This window comes from Pseudorasbora parva, chromosome 6, assembly GCF_024679245.1.
Source record: "Pseudorasbora parva isolate DD20220531a chromosome 6, ASM2467924v1, whole genome shotgun sequence".
NCBI classification, from domain to species: Eukaryota; Metazoa; Chordata; class Actinopteri; order Cypriniformes; family Gobionidae; genus Pseudorasbora; species Pseudorasbora parva.
The window spans coordinates 26063751-26090792 of record NC_090177.1 but is presented as its reverse complement, the minus strand read 5'-3'; the positions used below and the strand labels follow the sequence as shown (position 1 = coordinate 26090792).

At 38.7% G+C, this 27042-nt stretch overlaps 1 protein-coding gene across 2 annotated transcripts; it reads left to right on the top strand.

Annotated features, from left to right (window-relative positions):
• The first annotated feature begins 803 nt into the window (after positions 1–803).
• On the top strand, positions 804–23066 carry avpr2ab (arginine vasopressin receptor 2a, duplicate b). 2 transcript variants are annotated; one of them, XM_067446482.1, is made up of 6 exons: positions 804–1128; positions 15580–15963; positions 17378–17623; positions 17719–17865; positions 18062–18707; positions 21035–23066. In XM_067446482.1, exons 2-6 carry the CDS (start codon positions 15583–15585, stop codon positions 21235–21237), a joined length of 1623 nt encoding a protein of 540 aa, XP_067302583.1. In that variant the 5' UTR covers positions 804–1128; positions 15580–15582; the 3' UTR covers positions 21238–23066. The 2 variants fall into 2 exon arrangements, with proteins under 2 accessions (XP_067302583.1, XP_067302584.1); XM_067446483.1 differs by lacking the exon at positions 804–1128 and having other exon boundaries at positions 15002–15963.
• Positions 23067–27042: the final 3976 nt, after the last annotated feature.

Here is a 27042-nt window from a genome sequence, read left to right as displayed (position 1 = left end):
TTTGTTAGATATAATGAACAAAAATGAGAAATTACTAAGTGACTCCAACAAACAAGCTGTTTTAAATGTAAAGGCATTTCGCATTCAGTCTCATCCCAGCATGCACTGGGGCATGAATAATTAATATGGTTGTATGTTTGACCACTTGCAAGTTTTATTTACACTGTTGTTATTTTTGTCACATTATTGTCTCGGATTACACTTTATTTTTGTCGCATTATTGTCTCGGGTTACACTTTATTTTACGGTGTCATTGTTAGTGTAATTATATATGTATGTACTGAGTAATATTAATTAACTACATGCACTTACTGGGGTAGGATTAGGGTTTGGTTGAGGGCTAGATGCATCCAGTTATGCATAATTTACTGTTGTTGTTATTATTACGGTAAGTATAACATGTAACTAACAAAGACACTGTAAATTAAAGTGTTACCTTCTCTTGATGAGTTTGTTCTTCTGCATAAAGTTGTACTTTTATTGAGATGACGCACATAAACAAATATTTTATTATTACTTACAGGATGTAGCACTGCCATTTAGAAACAGTGGTTCAGTGGAATTCAGTTAGTATGATATTTACAGTGACTCATTTTGAATGATTCATTTTAAAGAGCTTATTTTAATTGATAATGTTGCTTGTAATCTGTTGCCATAATTTTATTGGGTCTACAGTATAATTTCCCTATATTCTAGATGGCAATAATCTGTATATGATTAAAGCTGGAGTGTGGATGAAGGCTAATGAGGGGAGGAGTTCATGGAGAGAGGGAGACAGGAGGAGGAACAAGTAGCCCAAGCAAATTACGTTTAGTGCTCTCACTAGATCAGAGTATATACTGAGACATAACTGAGACTGATAGAGCATGAGAAATACATATATACGCACTTTGCTTTCCTGTCTGAAAACTGGACGGGCGGGAGAAAATTTAACTTAAATTATTTTACATAATTCCTAAGCAAAGAAGTCACAATGGTAAACGTTGGATATCTAAAACATATTCAGTGTCAAGATAGAAGGCGTGGACGTGGCATGGACGGAGCAATACATGGTTTAGTTCGTGAAGAAAACTGTGGATTATATCGCAAAGTGGAATACTTACAGTGAAGAAACGGAGCTGGCTGAAGGTAAGTGCAGCTAATCAATCAGCGACCACATAGCGCGTTCTGTTCGCGCGCACCACTAAACTGTGTCACTCACGTGCTCTCTTCAGGCACTACAATGTCAAACATGAGTTTAATGTTAAATACGAATATTTGGTTAGGATTTCGTATTGAGTATCCAGTCACTGGGATAAATTGTGTTCTTGCTGTTCACAATGTTTAAAGAATAATACAAAAAAAAAAAAAAAAAAGCAAATGAAAGCCTTTATAAAACTATAATCTTTTTTTAATTATCTGAAGGTTAGCCAATCTGAGGACCAACAAAGTGGATCTCAAATACATTTTTAACTGGATAAACTCAAAAAGGTAGCTTTTCTTACATAGATACAAAAAAAGATAAAGGAACATTAAATGATGTGTATATGTGCAGTATAAACAAGATAACATTCTAAACGTGGAGTAAGAGCACTTTATGGCTTTCAAAATTATAAATAATCCATTAGAAATATCCATCATTTTAAAAATGCAAAATACAACAGTAAAGAAGTGAATTCGTTAACTAGCCTAGGTTACACTAACTATATGTGACATTATAAAATTAACTACCTTATAATCTATTACAACATATTATTGTTTAAAAAAAAGTAGCCTACATAATCTAGTTAATATATAATGTATTATGTGTTTATATGTCACGCGTTTGTGTTTGTGTGGGTAATATTGTGCATTCCCTTTACATATTAGCATAGTAAATGCTCATAGAGAATTTAAACTTTATGAGCATTGTTTTATCATGTAATGTTTTGATAATTCAAGTAGATTGATATATTAAATGTATTTCATTTAATGTAAAATATGCCTGAAACACTGCCATCATTATTTGTGAATTGCTGGCAACCATACAGAGCTCCCAGTTTTTGACTATACAGAATTCTTTTACTGTGCAGAATATGGGCAGAATAGTTTCTGTTTTATAACAATAAAGCGCATGGGTGCAGCAGCCCACTGGATTCAGGTTAAATTACAGTTCAGTTGTCAGTTCAGTGTCATCTACAGTACAATGTTGAAATAATTAACTTGTAAAACACAGCGTGAACAGTACTTCATACAAAGTATTCATGAAATTAATTTGCTTCATCGCATTTTGAGGTAAACACACACTCTGTGCATTTGGAATTTTATGACTGAGGTCAGCTGGAAAGGTCGCTGTACATCCATCATCCTCATGCACACACACAGGGTTTGTGTGTGTGTGTGTCAGAGTGGCGCTAATTGCACTTGATGCTTTTTAGTTTTCTCCTAATTAAGACTCTAAAATGGGTTACAGTCTTTCATTAAACACTTTATCCATGAGCGCCCAATAATTCGATGGACATTTGGTTATTGTGATAACGTGAGGCAATCATGATTGCCTTTTAAATGATTTTGTGAACTGGAATTTGGGCTTATCTCATGAGAAATTCATGTTAGGCTATAATAGGATTTCAAATGTTTTCATTTTCATACAGCCGTTCAACTGCTTGGTAACACAAATATCTAATCAGCCAATAACATGGCAGCAACTTCATGCATTTAGGCATGTAGGCATGTAGACATGGTCAAGACAATCTGCTTAAGAGCTTCAGAATGGGGTAAACAAAGGGTATCTAAGTGACTTTGATGGGCTGGTCCGAGCATTTCAGAAACTGCTGATCAACTGCGTATTCATGCACAAAGATTTCTAGGGTTTACAGAGAATGGTCCAAGAAAGGGAAAATATCCAATGAGCAACAGTTCTTCATTGGCAAAAGTGTCTTGTTGATGCCTGATGCCAGAAGAGAATAACCATTCTGGTTCGAGCTGATAGAAAGGCAACATAGCTCAAATAATCACTCAACCAAAGAATGCAGAAGAGCATCTCTGAACGCATGACACATTGAACTTTGAAGCAGAAGACCACACCTGTGCCACTCCTGTCAGGTAAGAACAGGAAACTCAAGCTACAATTCAAGCAGGCTCACCAAAATTGGACATTAGAAGATTGGAAAATTGTTTCTCAATTTCTGCTGCGTCATTCAGATGGTCAGAATTTGGTGTAAACAACATAAAAACATGGATCCATCCTGCCTTGTATCAACGGTTCAGGCCGCTGCTGGTCGTGTTACGGTGTGGGGGATATTTTCTTGGAACACTTTGGGCCCCTTAGTGCCAACTGAGTATTTTTGCTAATCATTTCTATCCCTTTATGACCACAGTGTTCCCATCTTCTGATGGTTACTTCCAGCAGGATAATAAGCTCAGATCATCTCAAACTGGTTTATTGCACATGACAATGATTTCACTATACACTCAAATCAGTCAAATGGTCTCCACAGTCTCCATATCTCAATCCAATAGAGCCCCTTTGGGATGTGGTGGAACGGGAGATTCGCATTATGGATGTGACAAATCTGTGTTACAGAAAATAGCCTGTGCTATTTTGTAAATTGTTTAAAAAGCCTGTGCACTCGCACCCACGGTTGCGCTGGTCTGAAAATGAGATGTGTAAAGGCGCATTGGTGGCATGGTGCTATTTTGATGCAACTGAAAATGTCTGCGCCATTGACCAACAAAAACCTAGAGTCAATAGCAAAGTATTTTTGTTGTTATTTAAAGGGGCCATTGGTAATATGCACCTATAGGCGGTCCATAATGGGCATACCCACTGCTTATTACACACACAGGGACATGCAGCTGCACACAAACAATGCAAAATAGTAAAAATAAAAAAAGTTTAGCAATGTAAAATATTATTATTGTGTACATAAAAAATGTCATAATGGATAGTCATTGCATGTATCAGAATTACCTATTTGCAGTAATGACCAATGAATTTGGCTACTTATTTATTTGTCGTTCTTTGCTTAGAAGTAGAAATAAGTCGTAGATACCTTTGCAGCGATATACTTTTAACAAACACCCAGACGCCGTCCACGCTGCTGAGAGCAACAGTTAGATGAATATGTAAATATCATCTGATCATAATGCTTTGGATATGTTTGTACCAGCTCTGGTGACAAATTATTTTCAGATGGCAGAGGATGCTGGAGAATGTTCAGTTTTAATACTACTATTTGACTGCATCCTTTGAATACAGTTGGCAATTCTATATTACTCAATACATTAAAAAAATCCTCCACTAGGTTCCACTAGGCTGGGTTCAAGCCTAAAAGTTAATGTGCCTCACAAAGAACTTTGAAATCATGGAGAGAATCCTTTTATAAGTAAACAAACACAAAACCTCTGAGAGGTGTCAAAGTCCATCAATGTCTGTTTTACTTGTGTACCATCATGTATATATGTATGATTCCCTTGTGTATGGCCCAGACTATGCACAATAAAAAAGGATAAAAGGGTATGGACTGTTTGCTCATATTGTTTTAGTAGTTTTGATTGTATTTTAAGGTTTCAATGGGACTGTAAAGACGGCTACTCTGTGATCTGTTTAAACAGGGATATATGTAATGAGTTAATGAGTACATATATGTAGACCAGCCAGTAGTGCATGAAGGTGTTTCCAAGATCTCCATGTCCTCGTTTACACTCACCCATTTGTCATATTTACATTGTAAATGTACCTGAAAAACTGTAAATAATATATTTGCAAAAAATGTTGTCACTAGTACTATACTATACTATACTATACTATACTATACTATACTATACTATACTATACTACAGGTCCTTCTCAAAAAATTAGCATATGTGATAAAAGTTCATTATTTTCCATAATGTAATGATAAAAATTAAACTTTCATATATTTTAGAATCATTGCACACCAACTGAAATATTTCAGGTCTTTTATTGTTTTAATATTGATGATTTTGGCATACAGCTCATGAAAAAAAAACATTAGCATATCATGAAAAGGTTCTCTAAACGAGCTATTAACCTAATCATCTGAATCTACTAATTAACTCTAAACACCAGAAAAAGAGTCCTGAGGCTTTTAAAAACTCCCAGCCTGGTTCATTACTCAAAACCGCAATCATGGGTAAGACTGCTGACCCGACCCTGTCCAGAAGGCCATCATTGACACCCTCAAGTGAGAGGGTAAGCCACAGAAAGAAATTTCTGAACGAATAGGCTGTTCCCAGAGTGCTGTATCAAGGCACCTCAGTGGGAAGGAAAAAGTGTGGCAAAAAACGCTGCACAACGAGAAGAGGTGACCGGACCCTGAGGAAGATTGTGGAGAAGGACCGATTCCAGACCTTGGGGGACCTGCGGAAGCAGTGGACTGAGTCTGGAGTAGAGACATCCAGAGCCACCGTGCACAGGCGTGTGCAGGAAATGGGCTACAGGTGCCGCATTCCCCAGGTCAAGCCACTTTTGGGGTACAGAGAAGCAGCACTGGACTGTTGCTCAGTGGTCCAAAGTACTTTTTTCGGATGAAAGCAAATTTTGCATGTCATTCGGAAATCAAGATGCCAGAGTCTGGAGGAAGACTGGGGAAAAGGAAATGCCAAAATGCCTGAAGTCCAGTGTCAAGTACCCACAGTCAGTGATGGTCTGGGCCATGTCAGCTGCTGGTGTTGGTCCACTGTGTTTTATCAAGGGCAGGGTCAATGCAGCTAGCTATCAGGAGATTTTGGAGCACTTCATGCTTCCATCTGCTGAAAAGCTTTATGGAGATGAAGATTTTGTTTTTCAGCACGACCTTGCTCCTGCTCACAGTGCCAAAAACACTGGTAAATGGTTTACTGACCATGGTATTACTGTGAAATTACTGAAATATTTCAGTTGGTGTGCAATGAATCTAAAATATAGGAAAGTTAAATTTTTATCATTACATTATGGAAAATAATGAACTTTTATCACATATGCTAATTTTTTTAGAAGGACCTGTATACTATACTATTGTAAAATGTCTTTCAGTGTTAAAGGAATGCGGGTGTGTTCTTGGGCAGGACTCTAGAGTTCTGACCCAAGCACGGAACAGAGTTGAAACATGAAAGGACAAACAGACAGCGGAAATAGGTTAGACAAACAACAGAGTTAAAAGATGTAAATAGGTGGATCACTCAGTCATCCTTCCTGTGGTGTGGCTGTTTTCCTGGGATTGACAAAGACGTGAAAAAATAATAAAGAATGACCAAGATTGCAAGTGTTTTTTTCTTGGAAACAGCCAAAACTGTTGAATGACTTTTTTTGTCAAAGAAAGATATGTGTACAGTTGAATCCAAAAGAAAAAATATTTCTTAATAATTATACATTAATATTGTTAATTTTTCAAAATCCTAAACTTTTTAATATTCCATCCTTAAAAATCAAACGTTTTAATATGGTTTCAGACTTTGTTACTAATTAAGTTACTTATATTAAAAAAGATCCACTGTGGTTAATTGCCACATTTCCATAATTCCCTCTGTCCATCATGCTTTTCCTTTCCAGATTTGGATGCTGCACTATACAGTAGCTTCTCCTGCTGTGATGCATTCCTGTGAGGTGTTCATAAATTAGGGATTACTTTCCATACACATCTTTTTCGCCTAGTTCACCAGACATGCACGCACACAGATTCCAGTGTAGCCACATAATACACTGCTCTGATGTGCTGACGCACATTGATAAATTCCTTATCTGCTCAGTGTGAGATTGGTCCACACATACTCAGTGGCAGAAGGATCATTAAAAGAAACCATCCTGAATCCAACCTTCAAAGACAATTTTCTATTTTCAACATAATAAAATGTATTTTTCCCCTTAGCATTATGAGACATTTCCCACAAGCTTCACAATTTACTGTAGAATAATTAACTCAACAATTAAGTTGTACATTTACCTTATTAAGTCATAGTGACTCATAACTTGAATAAATTATTGCTTTACTTTCACTGTTAGGTTGTTATTGTGAGATTACTATAGCTCCTTACCATTTCTTAGCTATGTTATCTGCTATTTTCTCAGTCAGGATGATTTGTCTGATCAGTTTTGACCAGTGACATAAGGTACCTTGAAATATAAAGGACCATAAATTGACAATAGAAAAGATAGTGCAACCCACTAGATATCGCTAAACACAAACCCTGAGTAAGAACCAAGCATTTGGACATTTAATGACTGTATCTGAAAATCTGGTATCTGAATGCATTTTTAGGAACTGTTCTGTGTTACATATTTTTAACAATTTATGCTGTCCTATTGCGACTATTTTTGGCCAGGGACACGACATTGTCAGACCAACATTTGCTGGGAAACACGGTGACTTATTTCCATATGGCAAATAATAATAATAATAATAATACAATTAATAATAACATTCTAGCCAAAATGTATTTCAAATATGTCTTAAACAGTGTGGTTTTAGAAAATATGTTTTTCAAATTTAAAATAGATTTACTGTAGACCTTCAAATGCAAATATGTTATAACATGTAGCTACTTCCTGAAAATTATGGGACAAAAAAGTCAAGTGGTAGACCCAAAAAGATTTCACCTGCACTGAGCCACAGGATCCGACGGGTTGTCCGTGAAGACGCAGGTCGATCCTCAACCCAAATTAAGGCCCTTACTGATGCTGACTGCAGCCCAATAACCATAAGACGTCATCTGCTAGAGAAGGGCTTCAAGAACAAAAAACGTCTTCAAAGGCCACGTCTCCTCCCACAACAAAAACTTGCCCGTTTAGAATTTGCAAGGGAGAGCCAAACTTGGGACATTGAAAAGTGAAAGAAAGTTTTATTCTCTGACAAGAAAAAATTTAACCTGGACGGTCCTGATGGCTTCCAACGTTACTGACATGACAAGGAGATCCCACCTGAGATGTTTTCTACGCAGCACAGTGGAGGAGGCTCCATCATGATCTGGGGTGCTTTTTCCTTCAATGGGAAAATGGAGCTTCAGGTTGTGCAGGGCCGTCAAACGGCGACTGGCAATGTGGATCTGTTGCAGCGGGCATCCCTCTTGACCGAGGGCCCCGGGGCCATCTGTGCGGTAATGACTGGGTCTTTCAACAGGAATGCTGCAATTCACAAAGCCTGTCTGACGAAGGACTTCTTCCAGGAGAATAACGTTGCTCTTTTGGACCATCCTGCGTGTGCCCTGATCTAAATCTCATTGAGAACATTTGGGAATGGATCGTAAGGGAAGTTTACAAAAATGAACGTCAGTTCCAGACCGTGGATACCCTTCGTGAAGCCTTCTTCACCACATGGAGCAACGTTTCCCTAGCCTAGAAATCTAGACGCACCCAAGCGGCAGCAAATTTAATTTGCCCGCAAGTGTCGTCTAGGAACTCTCAATACCCATCTGAGCTGTATTCCTCAGAATCTGGACGGCCCAATCACATCGTGTATAGAGTCGGAAGGCGGGGCCATAATGACGACGGCCGAGTTTCGTTTGCATGCTTCTAGTAAACAGAAACTGGCGAACGGCGGCGGTCTTTCGAATCAGCTCTGACCGCGACTCTGGAAGACTTGGAGTTAAGCTTTTCTCTGAGAAAAGAACAAAGAGTGGCACTGAAGTCATTCTTAAAAAGGGAAGATGTGTTCGGAGTTTAGCCAACAGGATACGGCGAATGTTTAATCAGTCAGCGAGTTCTGCTTCACCTTCGTTGCTCTGGTTGGTGTAGCGCTATCACGTGCAGAGGGAGTTTGAAAGACAACCGTTTATCCCGCCCCTCGGATTGAGCCCTGTCTATGGTGAGTTTCCAGACCAAACATCTTGATGTGGGTCTGGCTTGTCAGGCTAACGTTTCCCACCAGCCTCCTGGAAACAGTCGCATCAAGCATGCCGAAACAAGTTTTTGAAGTGATCAACAAGAACGGTGGGGCTACTCACTACTGAGTCCTTTCTTGACACTTTTAGTACTGTTGTGCATTTATTTTTGGGCTATGATCTTAAACTTTTGATCAGCTGATGAACGGGCTGTTTGAGTTTAAATGCAGTTTTCAATAAATTGCCTACTCTCTATTTTTTGTCTCTTGCTCCTGTTTCTTCTTTTGGCATTTTGAAGCAGCACTTACAACACGGTTATGATCCACAAGTCTGAAATGTGTAAAACTTGCAATGCATCCCCTGGTCTTAAGATTTTGTTCAGGAGTGTTTTTATACCAATTTCACCAGGCTCCGAAAATTATTCAAAAAGAACACAAAGAATGGCCTTCTCAGCTGCCCATCATCAGAACAGGAAGTTCAATGCACCACCATTTAATTTGTTCTAATCCTAAACGGAGAAATTGTTCATATATGCATTCAGCTTTACTATTTCACTCAAAAATTCACCGGCAAAGATTGCGTACGTCTCAATCAGCTCCCTAGTTCATTCAGGGCAGTGATCAAATTATAAGTCAATGCATTTACATTACTTCTGTATTGGCTTCAAGAGAGATCGCGGGAAGTTGCTGCTTGATTGAGACACACCCGTCGTTTACACTCATCTTCCTCTTCTACTTCTTCCAACGTGCATGCAGTTGAGTTCTGTTGACAACTATGCATCGCTCCATTGCTCTGATTGGTTGTAGGTCTATCCAATTGAGTCCAGAGGCATTTTTTTCCTGGTTCGGTTGAAACAGTATCAGACTCATATTCTGACTAGAATCTGAATATGACGACGTCAGGCTAATATTTATGGGTATGAGCTGTTTATTTTGTGTGCAACAAAAATCTGTTTTTAGTATTCTAGTAGTTTAACGAGTGGCAGGCTACAATAAAAAAAGAGTGCCCTGCCCTTGATATAATATAATGGCTGCGTCTGAAACCTGGAAAATGCTGCCTTTGGAGGACACATTTGAAGGCAGGAAGGTATCAAGCCATGTCTGAATCTATTGTTTGCTTTACTTCCTGTCTCCTGAGAGACCTTCATCTGATCGATTTTTGAAGGCAGCACACATGTATCCTTTGCTGCCTTTGATATCCCACAATCCTGTGCTTTCTATTCAGTGACAGCTGAGCTAGGGAAAAAAGATGCCGTCCGAAAGTTGCGTTTGGTGGTCAGTTTGTCTGTAAATGTATGTTTTTTACCAATATTTTCCACTTCTGATGTCATTTCTACCAAGAAATTACTAATGTAGTAATTAAATATGTGTTTAGTTCTGACCAAAGCTCGCTCTATTTTGCTGTAGATCATTAAACTGATACACTGCCTTAGAAGTCTGTCCGAAATTAGTTTTGTGAGGTGCCTTCGTGCACAAACGCTGCCTTTCAAGCCATTGCCTGATAAGGCAGCGAGGCAACAAGTCAGCTGCCTAGGTTTTTGGACGCAGCCACTATGTTAATATTAAGGCTGCACTATGTAACTCTTCCGTCCACTAGAGGTCGCCTATTCAAAACAAAGGCATAGATTGATGACACCAAGTTTGAGCTCAGAATCTTGGGACATGTGGTTTTCCCCTCACAGCGACCTAGTGTTGAAGGAGCTGAGCAAGGCCGCTGGAGCGATTGAAGCGCAACACACACCTTGCAAGCAGCGGGACTTTTATTAGACAGGACACAGTCACCTATTTCTTCTTTTCTGGTCACGCTTATAAGGTAACCAGCTCTGTTTATCATATTATACACATCTGAGTGTGTTTAAAATGATGTTATGACGTTTCTCTCTGTGTTCTCTCAGCGGCTGCTGTGACACTTGTTGCACACTGCTAAGAGTAAAGCGCTTCTGCAGAATAAAACGGAGGGTAACGTGGATAGGACGCAATTGACAGCCGACTCCCTCAGACGTCCCGGTTTATTGGTTAAAATAGCAATTTTCTCACAGTTTACAAATAGTTGGAAACATTTGGGATATTGTAGAACTCAACTGAACAAAATATATAACACTGGCTTGGTGTTTTTTGGATATTTTACTGCAAAAATACTACATAGTGCACCTTTAACACTTAATTTATAACTAAATGTTTATATTTGTCACATAAACATCTGGATCATACACGTGGGGTTTCATATAATTTTGTTACTTAATTGTAAAATTAATTGTAAAAAATAAAAAAATAAAACAAGTATGTATTCCCACTCTCTTCAATTTCTGTCCATGTCTTCTAGTATTTTTACCTCTATTTATTTATTTGATAAAAAAAGGCACCTTTAGAAAGCGCTGTGAAGGGGTCATGTGCTCAAGTCCCAGTGCACCCCAGCTGTGCCATGAATGTCCTTTCCTCCTCTCAAATGACCCTGGACTGGCAACAGGGCAGGGAAGCATCCCTTTTAAAATGACTCTTTATCCATTGAGCTACTTTCAGCATCCAAAAGGTACTGCTTACATCTGAAGCTCAGCTTTCAATGAAGTAAAGAGCCAAGATGTATTTACTAAAACTGTTACTGTGTAGTTGCTGGAATAGGTTAGGAGCTATCAAGGACAACTTGATCTGCTGAAAGGATGATACTTACGTAAAAATCAGATACTGTGAACAGCAGAGGTGAACAGAGAGATGATACAAACTGAGAGAGGAGCAAAGGAGTGAGAAAGATGGATGAGTGCACTGCTGCTCACCACAGTTGGCTTTCACATCCTCCGCTCTTTTCTATCTGCCCCCTTGACCTCCAAGCAGAGCACAACGGGAAATGTGAAATATTTTTAGTTTTCGCCTGATAACCACCAGATGAAGGATGGACAGACAGAGAACATGTATCTGTTGACTTTGGTGTTTTTTTAATCTGATTCTTTGATTGCTCAGAAGTCGCTCTTTCAAAGCTCAGGCGACTTGTCTAAGATGTTTCTTCTTAAATATTTAGGAGAACTAAGAAAACATGAGACATTTGTTTGGAGCTATGAAATCCATGCAGATAGCAAAGCTCACATAAATTAGTCCTCAATCACTGGATGGGGAAAATTACTATGAGTAGTTATTAGTGCTGTCAAATCCATTAATTCCATCCAAAATAAAAGTTTTCGTTTACATAATGTGTGTGTGTGTGTGTGTGTGTGTGTGTGTGTGTGTGTGTGTGTGTGTGTGTGTGTGTGTGTGTGTGTGTGTGTGTGTGTGTGTGTGTGTGTGTGTGTGTGTGTGTGTGTGTGTGTGTGTGTGTATACTGTGTATAATTGTATATATATATAAACACACACATGTATGTACATATTAAATATATACACTCACCTAAAGGATTATTAGGAGCACCATACTAATACTTTGTTTGACCCCCTTTCACCTTCAGAACTGCCTTAATTCTACGTGGCATTGATTCAACAAGGTGCTGAAAGCATTCTTTAGAAATGTTGGCCCATATTGATAGGAGAGCATCTTGCAGTTGATGGAGATTTGTGGGATGCACATCCAGGGCACGAAGCTCCCGTTCCACCAAATCTCAAAGATGCTCTATTGGGTTGAGATCTGCAGACTGTGGGGGCCATTTTAGTACAGTTAACTCATTGTCATGTTCAAGAAACCAATTTGAAATGATTCGAGCTTTGTGACATGGTGCATTATCCTGCTGGAATTAGCCATCAGAGGACGGGTAGATGGTGGTCATAAAGGGATGGACATGGTTGGAAACAATGCTCAGGTAGGCCGTGACATTTAAACGATGCCCAATTGGCACTAAGGGGCCCTTAAGTGTGCCAAGAAAACATCCCCCACACCATTACACCACCACCACCAGCCTGCACAGTAGTAACAAGGTATGATGGATCCATGCTCTCATTCTGTTTTCGCCAGATTCTGACTCTACCATCTGAATGTCTCAACAGAAATTTCAATGTCTTCAACTGTCCAATTTTGGTGAGCTTGTGCAAATTGTAGCCTCTTTTTCCTATTTGTAGTGGAGATGAGTTGTACCCAGTGGGGTCTTCTGCTATTGTAGCCCATCCGCCTCAAGTTTGTGCGTGTTGTGGCTTCACAAATGCTTTTAACTGCATACCTCGGTCACAACGAGTGGTTATTTCAGTCAAAGTTGCTCTTCTATCAGCTTGAATCAGTCGGCCCATTCTCCTCTGACCTCTAGCATCAACAAGGCATTTTTGCCCACAGGACTGCTGCACACTGGATGTTTTTCTCTTTTCACACCATTCTTTGTAAACCCTAGAAATGGTTGTGTGTGAAAATCCCAGTAACTGAGCAGATTGTGAAATACTCAGACCGGCCCGTCTGGGACCAACAACCATGCCACACTCAAAATTGCTTAAAACGCCTTTCTTTCCCATTCTGACATTCAGTTTGGAGTTCAGGAGATTGTCTTGACCAGGACCACACCCCTAAATGCATTGAAGCAACTGCCATGTGATTGGTTGATTAGATAATTTTATTAATGAGAAATTTAACAGGTGTTCCTAAAAATCCTTTAGATAAGTCTATAAATATAACATGTACATATATACAGGTGTATATATATATATAAATATACCTGTAAATATGTATATAATATTTTATTTTGGATGCAATTAATCATGATTAATCGATTTGACCAAAAAAGGAGACATAATCTGAGATGCAGGAGACTCTCCATGTAATCGCACTGCTGTATAGGAGAAACAATTGAGATATTAGAGATCTGATTTTTGTGATGTATCTCTCCGAAGGGCAGACTTGGCTGAGCGATTCATACACACATGCCCAGCAGGGGTACATCACAGAGCCGCTTTCAGCCTCCTGATGAATAGCCAGTGCCAAGCGTGCGTGCTTCAGAAACATTTAAAGACCCAGAGCACACGAGGAGGCTCTTTTTGTAATTTCCCAGGAGGTATCAAAGTAGGTAATGGAAAGTAGTCAAGACATCCAAAGAGTGCGAACAGACGACAAAGCAGACAGCAAGAGCAACTGGCAGGTTTTCGGCAGGCGACGTCAAAGGAAGACTTTTATTCATTTCATTAGGATTCCAGCTCTGAAGAGGCTATTTCTGTTATGAATTGATTATGCAAACACAAGATGAAAAGCACCACTCCAGATGGAGAGAGTGGGAGCAGGAGGAGTAAGTTAGTGAGTGAGGGAGAATGAATGAATGAAGTGAATGAAATATTGCGGGTCTCACGAGAGCTTTCTGGTTCCATTCTCGGTAATCCACACCTAAATCAAACAAAGCGACATGAATACACTCATGGAAGACTAAACAGCACACATGAGCTAACACCAGAAGAATGAAAGAAAGAATCACAGGAAACAATTGCACAAAAAAATCAACGACTTGTACATTTAATTTACATTTCAAAGGATTAAGACTGTACTACCATTCACAAGTTTCAAGTCATTAAGATGTTTTTGAAAGAAGTCTCTTATGCTCGCTAAGGCTGCCTTTGTGTAATCAAAAATACAGGGGAAAAAAAGTGATATTGTTTAATAATATTGTAAAATATTATTAAAATAGTTGTGCTGCTCAATATTTTTGTTGAAACAGTGATATGTTTTCAGGATTCTTTGATGAATAGAAAGTTCAAAATAAATATTTTGTAACTGGTAGTCGAATCAGCTTTTATAAGAATTATTGATTTTCAGACGCATATTTTCTCCTAATTTATTGTGGCAGCACTCTTCACGATAACTCACACTGAGGGACACCTTTATTATCCCATGTTTCTTAAATGCTTTTACACTTCCACTCCTTCGCTCCAATTTGATTTCCTATTTCCTTAATACCAGTATGCATGTAAGGTTAATAGCTTGAAGCTCCTTTAAAAGCGTGACATTTATGAGTGTAAATCAGGCAAAAATGAAGTTTAATGAAAGTAAAAGCAAACATTTACACAAAACTTACTTTTCATTTTAGTTATACACTGTATGTCGGCACATAATAATTATAAAGTCTGCTTTCTTCTCTATTTAGTTCCTGAAAGCCTTCCTAACTCATCCCTCCACCCTCTCCTATCCATGCCTCAGTCATATGCTGTGTATCCGAAAGAGGATTAAAACCATGTGTTCCCATATCTACTTCATTTGTTTTGTCACCGCAAATTTTTTTTTTCCTGTGTCTGGATGAGGATGAGTAAATTCCAAGAGTCTCTCCAATTTGCCTTTCAGATATTTGCTAAATAAATTTGCTTAAATGTGTTTTAGCAGCTGGCCATAACATGCAGCATCTTAATGAGGCAGATACAAGAGAATGGAGGGGGTTTCTGAATGTTTTATGAAGAGATTGCAGTGCCCGGAATTAAAAGACAATGATTCAACCCTGTAAACAACTGTATTTAATAAATTCATGAACAAATTGTATTATTTATGTTTTCTCATTTGATTTCCTCTTTCTCTTAAACTTCAAAACAACCCTCAAAAGTTTGAGTACATGTATAATGAGTTTCTTTCACAATGATTTAATATGTTTTAAGAGCTTTCTCTAAAGCCTCCCCAAAAACAGAAGTAGAGATGGAGAATTTAATTTGAGACGATATGGAAGACATCCTCCTAATGATCGCATTTGATTTAGACGCCACCATTCCATTACTCGTGTAGAAGAGTTACAGAAATAGCCAACAAAATGAAATTCATTTGACCTAATTTTATTAAAATGATTTACTGTTTGTTTACAAATTTAGGCCAGCGAGGGATCAGTATTAGAACGTTTTGGTTTCGCCTGTCAAGTCTGTCCTTCTTGTTGTAGGTCATGAGGATGGCCTCTTGGGAAGAGAATTTGGGTCAGCCCAATCGCTCTGTGCTGGAAATGGAGGGGCAACCGGACCTGTCCAGCTCTCTCTTCAATCTCAGCAGCAGTTATGGGAGCACGGGGTCTTTCCTCTGGCTGTTTCCATCAGAGAACATCACATGGACCACCATGATGCCCACGATGCAGCCAGTTGCCCCTGCACGGGTACGGGACCAAACCTTGGCCCAGGTGGAGATTGGGGTGCTGGGACTGGTGCTTGCTCTCACCGCTCTGGGTAACGGATTTGTGTTGTGGGTGCTGCTGCGTAGGAAGAAACATGCTCCCATGCACCTCTTCATGGTCAATCTGTGCGTGGCTGACCTGGTAGTGGCCTTCTTTCAGGTAACAACCTCTTCAAACTATTAAAATGATGAGTGTGGAGAAATTAGCAGTCTGGTTCAGTAATCATTGACCTGAGTGGAAACATATAGTGAGACAACATTTATTAAAATGCAGTATCAGGTGTGGAAGTAATGATGTGTCAGCAGAGTAGTTGTAGAATTAAAATTAATCGGAATAATCATCATATGGCTTTTGTGAAAAGGCCTACATTTATTTAAATAAATAAATGTGCTGCATGCAAGTAAAGTGAGGCACTATGTTTTTTTAAAAGATTTATAGTTTTAAAAAAAATGAAGATAGTATAGAGTGTTGCATGTGTAACGTCCCTTTGTAGGCCAACAGCAGTTAACATCACACTGGTTCCCTCGACAAAAACCCTATAGGATTTCTGCATAGGCTTTTGGATTATCGCAAAAAAAAACAAGCTCTGTGATCAACAAAAGTTTATGATACTTACACGTTTTGTCCATAAAGATAACTTTCATAGATTAACACAACTTTTATACATTTTGAAGTTTTAATGCAGCTGCCAGAAATAAAAGGCTAAAGGTAGGCTTTACACTGACTACGCCACGGTCCCACGACTTCAACATCACCATCACTAACCTTCCGAAAACTCTTCAGGTTTTTACCTAAATACATTTTCCCAGAAAGTTGCCGTTTATAAGAGCACAATTATAACCATAATGAGGCTTTAAAAGTGAAATGAGTGTACCTGTTCGACTGATGACGTTTAATCTCCTCAACAGCCTCTGTAGTCCTGTTTAGCCATTTGTTGTCAACTGCCTTTTTCAAGACACATAACAGCTTCAAAACAAGTTTTTGAACTAAAAAGTCATTCAAAAAACCTATTGACTTCGGGACGATGGAACCGGAAGTGCTAAAATGCGAAACATAATAAAGTGAAACTCGTTTCTGCGTTTTGGCCTATAAAATGATATCATACCTGCACCACTCTATTAGTATAGTAATTTTACAGTTTACTGTAAAATAAATGTATTATTATACATTTATTAATAAAAAAAAAAAACAATTTTCAAAATCGTAAATCCCTAGTTATTATTTTCGAATGTGGCAAATAATATGCATGTCATGGTAAAATAGCATGTTAATCGATATGATAAATGTTAATGTATTTGGTCTTGGTGAACAAGATCTGCTAAACGCAGCTTTAGAGCAAGTGAGCATGTAAGATATGCTGCTGCTGCATGAATAGACATAAATCCCTTCATATTTCTAGACAGGTGGAGCTGGTGGAGGTGGAGGGTTTCAGAGGAACTCTAATAGCGCACGACCAGCTTACAGCGAACACTGAACTGAACTATTTAAATGTTGTGCAAGCGATCTCGTTGGCTGCAGAATCAGCCTGTGCCATGTAGTAAATTCTAGATATATGTTTTTATTTTGTCCCTAGGTGCTGCCACAGTTGGTGTGGGACATCACTGAGCACTTCCAAGGCCCTGACGCTCTGTGCCGCTCTGTCAAATATTTGCAGATTGTCGGGATGTTTGCATCCTCCTATATGATTGTGGCCATGACTGTGGATCGGCACTATGCCATCTGCTGCCCCCTGCAGGCGTATCGCGGGGGCGCGCCCTCTCGCTGGAACACCCCTATTATGGTTGCGTGGGGCCTGGCACTTGTGCTCAGTTTACCACAGGTGAAGAATAAATCTCATATTATTCCTTACTGATTTTGAATTGGTAAAACAAATAAGTTGTTCAAGCTCATGATTCTCTGCTCGTTTATGTGTAGATGTTTATCTTCTCACGGTCAGAGGTGTCCCCTGGGGTGTTTGAATGCTGGGGCCACTTTGCTGAGCCATGGGGTCTTAAAGCATACGTCACCTGGATGACTGTGGCAGTGTTCGTACTACCAGCCTTAATCATCACCGTCTGTCAGGTATCTCTAGCTCATTCTCTTTCCTTCTCAATCTCTCACTCCCTACTGTTTTTTTCGTCTTCAATTAAATATATGGCTTTGACATTTCTTGTCTAAGAATAAGAAGTGTATACTATGCAAATTTCAAAGACTGGCACACAACTCTGGACCATGGTAAGGCTATTTTTACATTGATGTGTCTCTTTTTTTTCCTCAGGTTCGCATCTTCAGAGAAATCCATGACAATATTTACCTGAAGTCGGAGCGGGTGGTGACGGCAGAATTTAAGAGGAACTCTGTCTTCTTCCACTTCGCTCAGCGGGATGGGGGCAGGAGAAGGAGCAGGGAGAGAAACAGACAGAGCAGACACACTTCCCATGGTGACAGCAGTTTCAGTCAAGCTCACTGCAGTCCCTCACATCATGCCAGAGAGGGAGAGTCCTCCTCAAGCCTATGTGACTACTCTCAGACTTTACCCTGCAGGAACTCTATCTGTGAGCCCTGCTGCGGGCCCCGCCCCTCTTCAGACAGCTCCACCCCTTCCATCACAACTCACCTGCAAAACACCCCCAACCGTCTCTCAGACCCCTCCCACGCTCAGTCATTATCAGCCAATAGCGTTTGTGCATTAGCTAGACACCCAAACAGCTCTGGAGCTTCCGAACTGTGGCCAGATGTGCTTCCAGATGCTTTTCCCATTCCGACAGAGTACTCGCACCCGCCACCTCTCCCAGGTGTGACCAAGGCCATGTCTAAGACAGTGAGGATGACTCTTGTCATTGTGCTGGTCTACACCATCTGCTGGTCTCCCTTCTTCATCGTTCAGTTATGGGCAGCCTGGGACCCCAACCCACCAAACCAAGGTCAGGCTTTAAGCAACTACCTGTAGATGCATGACCTGTACAATCACACAATAGATTTGTTCTTGGAAATCTACTTTGGAAATCTACTTTCCAGCAGAGTTTAGTAAAGTAAAATCAAAAACACATGAATCAGTTCGTCAGGGTCTTCAAGTTCAATGGGAAATTGCAGTCAGGTGTGCTAGAGCTTGGCTGGAACTAAAGTCTAAAAGGGGAAATCTCCAAAAGCAGGAATAATCTGTCTTGTTTTCGATAACCCTATTTCCTTTCCTTTTCTTTTTTTAAGTATCCCCTGCTTTTTTTTCCTTTAACACATAAACAGACAAACACTTACTCACTCACCTGAGTGTTGGGTAATCTCATTGGTGTTTACACCTCTGTATTATACTGGACTTTCTGCACAGTTTGACCAGCCATCTGGCATCAAAATCACTATGACAATCAGCACAATGTAACTCCTATAGATGTATTTAGGTCTTTTAGTTAAAAAGTGAGTATTTTAAAGTTCTATATGGCTTATATTCCCCAACCCCACTGCCTTGTTTTTCAATTAGATTATACAAGTGACAATAAAGACATTAATGTTACAAACGACTTCCATTACAAATAGAAATTTGAACTTTCTATTCAAATAATTATTAAACTGTTTTAAACATTTATAATAATAAGACAATGTTTCTTGCACAAAATTTAAGAATGATTTATGAAGGATCATGTGAGACTGAAGAATGGAATAATAATGCTGAAAATTCAGTTTGCCATCACAAGAATAAATTACACTTTTATTATAATAATATTTCACAATATTAGTGTTTTTAGTGTATTATTGGGCAAATACATGCAGCCATTGCTCAATAGCAACTTAATAGTAGTAGTATCAGTAATTAGGTGGATTTATACTGGATTTAGGTTTTTAAAAATGTGCTGTATGGGAATACTAATATTTTAAATAAATAAATAAATACAAGCCATTACAATTATGACAATATGACAAGGATTTGTGGTGAGTTTATAATGGATTTTTTTATTATTATTATTATTATTATTATGTTTTAAGAAGATTATTACATTGTGAACATTTTATTACAATACTAATACAAAACTTAATACATTATGTGCCATTTTTTACATTATGAGTTGCTACAGGCCCTCTTCCTTGCAAAAAAGTATCTTGGTAACTACAGTTTCTGTCCAAGCTGCTACAGTTATTGTCAAAGTCATAACATAAATGTATTCACATGGGGTGTCAGAGGGCGTGTCTAAAACTTGGTGCTGATGCAAGTGTTATAGTGACTACAGCCAATCACAATACTTTTAATGTGAGTGCTAGTGCTAGGGTATTTGCATAGGCAATCTGACTGGCTGACAGCTGTGTAGCTTGAAATGTTTACAATTTTTCCACTTCTGCGGCAAGCTCCACCAGTGATGTGACACAACGGAACCCACAATTCAGTTCGGCAAATCATGACATCACCCATTCAAAGCTTTAACATCGACCTGCACAGTAATATATGAATATGGCATTACTATTTGCTTTTGTACTTAAAGGAACACTCTACCATTTTTAGAAATAGGGCTTATTCAACTTCATTCCTACATTTAGATATGTGGGCAAATGCATTTTTGTCTCAGTTCATGCATTGTTTTAGTTTGGCAGGGTCGCCGCTAGCTTAGCTTAGCGTAATGAATGGAATCCTATGTTGCCAGCTAGCATGGCCTGAGTAAAAGTGATGGGAAAAAAAACACACCTAATTACTTCTCATGGCCTTCGTATTCACAACAAGTACAAATAGCGATGCAGATTAAGACTAGGCGATTTCCTAGGCAGATATTGACTTGGGACTATATTATGGGGAAGCACAGGCGAAGCACTGCTTCTTGGGCGAAGAGATATTACAGCTCTCATCTTTACGTCCTCCGGCTGTTGAGCAATCGCAATGTGTTGCGTGATATCTCTGCGCCCAAGTACCAGTGCTTCGCCTGTGCTTCCCCATAATAGAGTGAATATGCAAGCCACAAGAAGTAATTAGGTGGGGTTTTTTTTGTTTTTTTATCACTTTTACTCGGGACATGCTAGCTGGTAACATAGGATTCCATTCATTATGCTAAGCTAAAAACGGTGGAGTGTTCCTTTAAAGCTATTACTTTTATAAGTAATATTAAGTTTAATATTACTCATAAAATACTTATTAAATACTTATATATACTTTTAAGTAATATTAAGATTTTCCCCTGGTAGATATAGACTTGCACAGATACAGATCACAGATTACAAAGATATGCAGTAATTCACGCGAATGGCTTTGAATTGACCTTTATCTCTCATACAGGGGCTGCTTTCACTATCCTGATGCTTCTAGCCAGTCTAAACTCCTGCACTAACCCATGGATCTACACGGCCTTCTCCAGCAGTGTGTCCCGTGAGCTGCTCACACTGCTGCGCTGCCAAACCGGATCCCCACGCCGAGGTTCCCTGCCGGACGACTCCACCACAACTCACACGTCAACCAACACCAAGGACTCCATATACTGACCTCTGGCCTGACTCTACCACACACGCACACACCAGCACATGGCAAACACACCACTGATGTGATGGGCTACACCCTGTCTCAAATTGCCCACATTTTGGTGACATAGTGGAGCATAAACTGTCAGGCAGTAAGGCCAAATGGCACGTTTGGGCTTGTGAGCAGCTTTTTAGTATTATAAAATGACAAATGAGAGGATCTCATGAACTTCACAGGCATGTTCCAGTTCCACAACTGATCATGAAGTGCGCCGTTAGATGCAGGACTGGGTTAATGTCCACACATGCTCCTTGTGCTAGCTCCTTGTCACAGAATTTTAGATTACACAATATGAACAGCAGATACTGATCCATTAATAACAACATACATCAGTTTGAAAGACAAAACCACATTGCCATGCCCAGTGCATTTTACAGACAGCTGTCCATTTAGTCACATGAAAGCAGACCGGAGTGATGAATCAAGAGGAAGAGGAGGGGGATGTGTTAGGAAGCGAAGGATCGGAGGTCCTCCATTGTTCTCCATTTTTCTTTCATGCCTCAACTGAGCGTTTTCATAGATTAGCATCACAGGATTATATCAGCCTTTGCAGTACAAAGTAAGATTGGAAAATGCAATAGTGGCTAGAGAAAAAAGGCATGTGAACAATGCATACAGAATGGACAAAAGGTTATCTGAATATAACAGCGGCAAGATGCTGCAAATTAGAGCCTCAGAATTTTAGGGGAACATTTCCACCACCAGCAAAAATGTTACAAACCCACTGTGAATCGAATTGGTCTAAAACAGAATTTGTGTATTAGCTAAATAATTAGAAGTGCTGCAGTGGAAAGTTTTACCGCTACAGGAAACAGGGTAATTGTAAATTATCAGTAGGTATGTAGGTAGGTAGCAATATTTCAAAAGCAACTGCTACAGTTGAAATCTCTACATTATGTACATATGTAAAAAAAAAAAAAAATCATACCAATTTTAGTTTTACCCACAAGTGTGTCACTCTATTAGCTCTACCTCTGGTCTTTGTTTGATTTTGTGTTAAAATGTTGTTTTCTCGTTTGGAATCAGGGCACCATTCACATGCTTCAGAGTAACTTATTTGTACAGAAAATATTAACATTATAATAAAGAAGTGTAGACAAATTAAGAAAAATTTCTACACTGCAACTTAAGCGCCTTAATATAAAAAAGTATTATATACATGTATGTTTGTAACGCACAGATTCTTGAGGTACTTGGTTAGTGCAATTAGGAATTCAGTAGTATTGTGGTAGTTCTAGGACTAGTTTAATCTCACACTTTTGAGTGCTAATCTCACCCCTGCAAGTAATTATTAGAAACACACATTTCAAGCATTTCACAAATGATTCTGAAAGTCTAAACCTCACTCTTTAGAAAAGCCTTCCTCATGTCTACATAGCTTAGGAAAAAGAGGAACTCCCATTATAGGGACCCTTTTTGGTAATTTTCAAATATATTGGCCTATCACGTTTCCTGATGGATGACAGAGGTATTGAAATCAGAAATTATTATTATTATTAAAAGCATAAGCATTATTACGTATTTCCCCATTTAACAGAAAGAAATTGATATCATTTAATTTCCATGAACAATCACCTTTGATTGGTATAAATGTACTGTTTCTTTCCATGATATACATTGTCTAAGAGTATATCAATGTCCTTGATTAACTCTAAACTACTTACCATTAGATGAATAGAAGAATAGTAATCATATTGGAAAGATTCTGAGAAAACTAACAGCTACTGACCTTTTTGTTATCATCAATGCATAAGGATTAATAAACATGAAATCACATATTTGATCAATAAAATGTGCAAATATGATTAAAAATGTAATAAATTATTTTTTTTATATTACTTTGTTGTCCTTTATTGATGTACTTCTTAATTGCTTCATCTTCATAGAGTAACATGATATATCAGACATAACATCATGACCACGTTCTTAATAATGTGTTTTGCTACCAAACAGCCCTGACCTGTTGAGGCATGGACTCCACTAGACCCCTGAAGGTGTGCTGTGGTATCTGGCACCAAGATGTTAGCAGCAGATCCCTTAAGGTCATCTAAGTTAGCGAGGTGGGGCCTTAATGGATCGGACTGGTTTGTTCAGCACATCCCACAGATGCTCGATTGGATTGAGACTGGGTAGTCGACACCTCAAACTCGTTGTGGTGCTCTTCAAACCATTCCTGAACGATTTTTGCTTTGTGCATTATCCTGCTGAAAGACGCCACAGGCACCAGGGAGTACCGTTTTCATGAAAAAGTTTACATGGTCAGCAACAGTGCTTAGGTAGGTGGTACGTGTTAAAGTAACATCCAAATGGATGGCAGGACCCAAGGTTTCCCAGCAAAACATTGTCCAAAGCATCACACAACCTCTGCCAGGTTGCCATCTTCCCATAGTGCATCCTGGTGCCATGTGTTTCCCAGTTAAGTGAAGAACAAGCACCCAGCCAATCACATGAAGTCACATGTGATTCATCAGACCCGGCCAACTTCTTCCATTGCTCCGTGGTCCAGTTCTGATGCTCACAAGCCCACTGTTGTTACTTTCGCTGGTGGACAGGGGTCAGCATGGGCACTGACTGGTCCGCGTTTATGCAGCCCCAAACGCAACAAACTGTGATGCACTGCATATTCTGACACCTTTCTATCAGAACCAGCCTTGACTTCTTGAAGAATTTGAGTTAAAGTAGCTCATCTGTTTGATCAGAGCACACAGGCCAGCCTTCGCTCCCCACGTGCATCAATGAGCCTTGATCAATCTCGGCCACCCATGACCCTGTCTCCTGTTGAACACTGTTCCTTCCTTGGAGTACTTTTGATAGATACTGACCACTGCAGATCAGGAACACCCCACAGGAGCTGCAGTTCAGAGACATCACAATTTGGCCCTTGTCAAACTGGCCTAAATCCTTATTTGACCATTTTCCCTGCTTCTAACACATCAATTTTCAGGGCAAAATGTTCACTATTCTGCCCTCAAATGCACTCTAAAAAATAATTCAGTGGCTTAGTAAATATCACAATAATAATTAACTTTATTAACTTAATAAAATCTCTCAATATCATTTACTTGATGGTTTTGGTTAAACATACCAAAATAATTGACTAAAAATCCAACAGTTAATTTTGTCCAAAATGTATAGTTATATTTAAGTTTTTTTCACTAAAATAATTTAGTATTCAAATAACCAATTATTTATTTTAAATATACTTAATACATTTGTGAAATTTATTTCAAAATATTTGAGAATGGAGAATTTAACCGATATGTTTTAAGAACCACAAATATTTCTTAATTAAAATCAAGATTATTAATATTTAACACACACTGAAGAAATTGAGTAAGTTTACTCGATTAAAACGATGCACCCCTCCCCCACCCTCTGACGTGACGACAGCTCGACGGTTGAGTGAGTGCGGATATTTGAATTCTCCTCAGTCACCAGAGCAGTTTCTTCTTCTCAGCGTCACAGAATTGGGGCATTTCCTCTGTGAAATTCAGGTTTGTATGTTTTGTTTTATCTATATAATCATTACTGTGCTAAAAGGCATTTTGTTTAATTCAAAACAACATCTAGGGACGCAGTGTGAGTCACCTTAAGTTAACGTGTGGCGTTGGTCTTTGAAACGACTGCTGTGTTGCTCAAAACACACAACTTTATTCGTAAAGATAATGAATATAATGAATTTGGATGATAAAATCTTATTTAAACTGGGCACTGTTTGTTTATTGTCAGGTTATGGAGTCGGGCCTCGCAGCATCTTTCAGCTACGAATGAAACGCAGGACAGCGGTCTCAAGTTCAAAGTCCACCCGCAGACCGCTAACGTTAGTCCATCTCAGGCTCGAGAAACAGCGCTGATACGGTGGAAATGGGATAACAGACCGGTTGATTACACTTGAATTACTTTTAAATGTTTCATTTTTACATCTAAAATGTCTGTTACATGAGTTTAAATGTTGTAAAATAACTGTTATTCTTAACATGTCAAAACAGTATATGCTGTAACGTTATTGCTGTAACTTACTCATCGACAATAAAGGCCATGTCATGTATGTGTTTGTGTGGACTGTGGAGTATTTTACAAAGGTTTAGAGGAAATTAAAGTTATACTATACAAGTTAGTAATACTCATAAGTAAAAACAGTTCATATTAGTCATAAATATTGGTTTTTAAATGCTTTTTACCCAATTTTTTCTACTCAATTGAATTTGTTAATGTAACAAATGCCGTTACTCAGATCTACTTAATTTTTTTACTTACATTTACTCAGTTCTTATGGTGTCTATAATTGATTTCACTGCTTTAAAATTTACTCAATTTTTTTAGTGTAAAAATGTTTCACCAAAAAAATTGAGTAAATCATAGTATTAGTTTTTAGAGTGTGGGTGTTAGACAGATAGATAAACTCTTTCAACACGTAGGATTGTGGGAGAATGCTGCTTTATTCCACACCACAATGAAAATGTTGAAACAGAGTGAAACTACAGAAAGGAAATGTAAATGATGGAGCTGCTTGGTTATCTCCAACAACAGTAATATACATGAATTGTATATAGTTCTTAAATGTCTAATATTCTGCACTACATAGCTTTATATATAGTAAATATAAGAAATAAAATACAAATGAATCATAAACTTACAGACAATGCTTTCTACAGAGGATCATAAGATGAATGGCTGCTTCAAGTTTCTTCTGTGTTGAACTAACTTTAAATGATGCAATTAACTGTTTTGGAATGTTACTATGGCAACCATTTTTCAAAGAAAGCAACATGACTAGGCATTGGAATCAATACGACAATTCACCATGATGTCACAACAGTAATAAACAATCTTCCGGGTGGCAAAAGCCGAAGCGTTCCTATGCCAACGCTAGTAAATTGCTTGGGATTGTGATTATTGAGGGTCCGGGACTGATTAACTAATTCAGGAGATAGCAATACATGAAATGCCTAACCTTGCTCCAGTAGATGTAGCGCTAGTCTAATTCCATAATTTTTAAATGAGCCTCAAACTACCATTGAGTAGTTATTTTAGTGACTGTTGCTGTTTGACTTACAATATGTTAGGCTATCATAGATGGTCTATTTCCCTGTTATATAACTCAAAAGGCTATGATGGTTTTCTGTTGCTCTGTCGGGGTCGGATCAGATGGCACAGACGTGAGCATCTTATGTTCAAAAGGATATGTGCTGTAGACTAGCCCTACTCCGCTAACGTTAGGCATTCACTCAAACTAAACTCGCGGTGATGAAGAAACCAATGTGATACACGCATCAATCATCCATCAGCCTACAACTATGTTTTGCGTTTCCTATTTCTTCCATTGACAGCCTACATGACACTAGAAGTCGGGTCTCTTCCTACTTTTACTTCAGGCAATGACTGACTGGCAATGAGTTCGATCTTTAAAAGAGATCTAAAGTATATTAATATTAGTCTTGAATTTCCCCAGCTGAAGATAATTATGCTCTGCTATGATTTTGTAGATGGACCGTTTTGAGAATACTTCTGTAGCGCTCTTTTAACGACGTTGCCTCGCCTTAGCCTCCTCACCCACAGGTTTTGCTGGATATATTTACTTTTTCTGAAGGAAATCAATACAATCCTACACCTTTTGCTGTATATCTGGCAGCGTAACTCCAAACACAACACGTTTTCTTCATAGTTTCAACTTCAATTAACAACAATGTTCTTAAAGGGATCCCCTGGTGTTGAGACTTGTATGGCTTAATGTAACATAAATGATGTCTCTTACTGAATTATGTAGT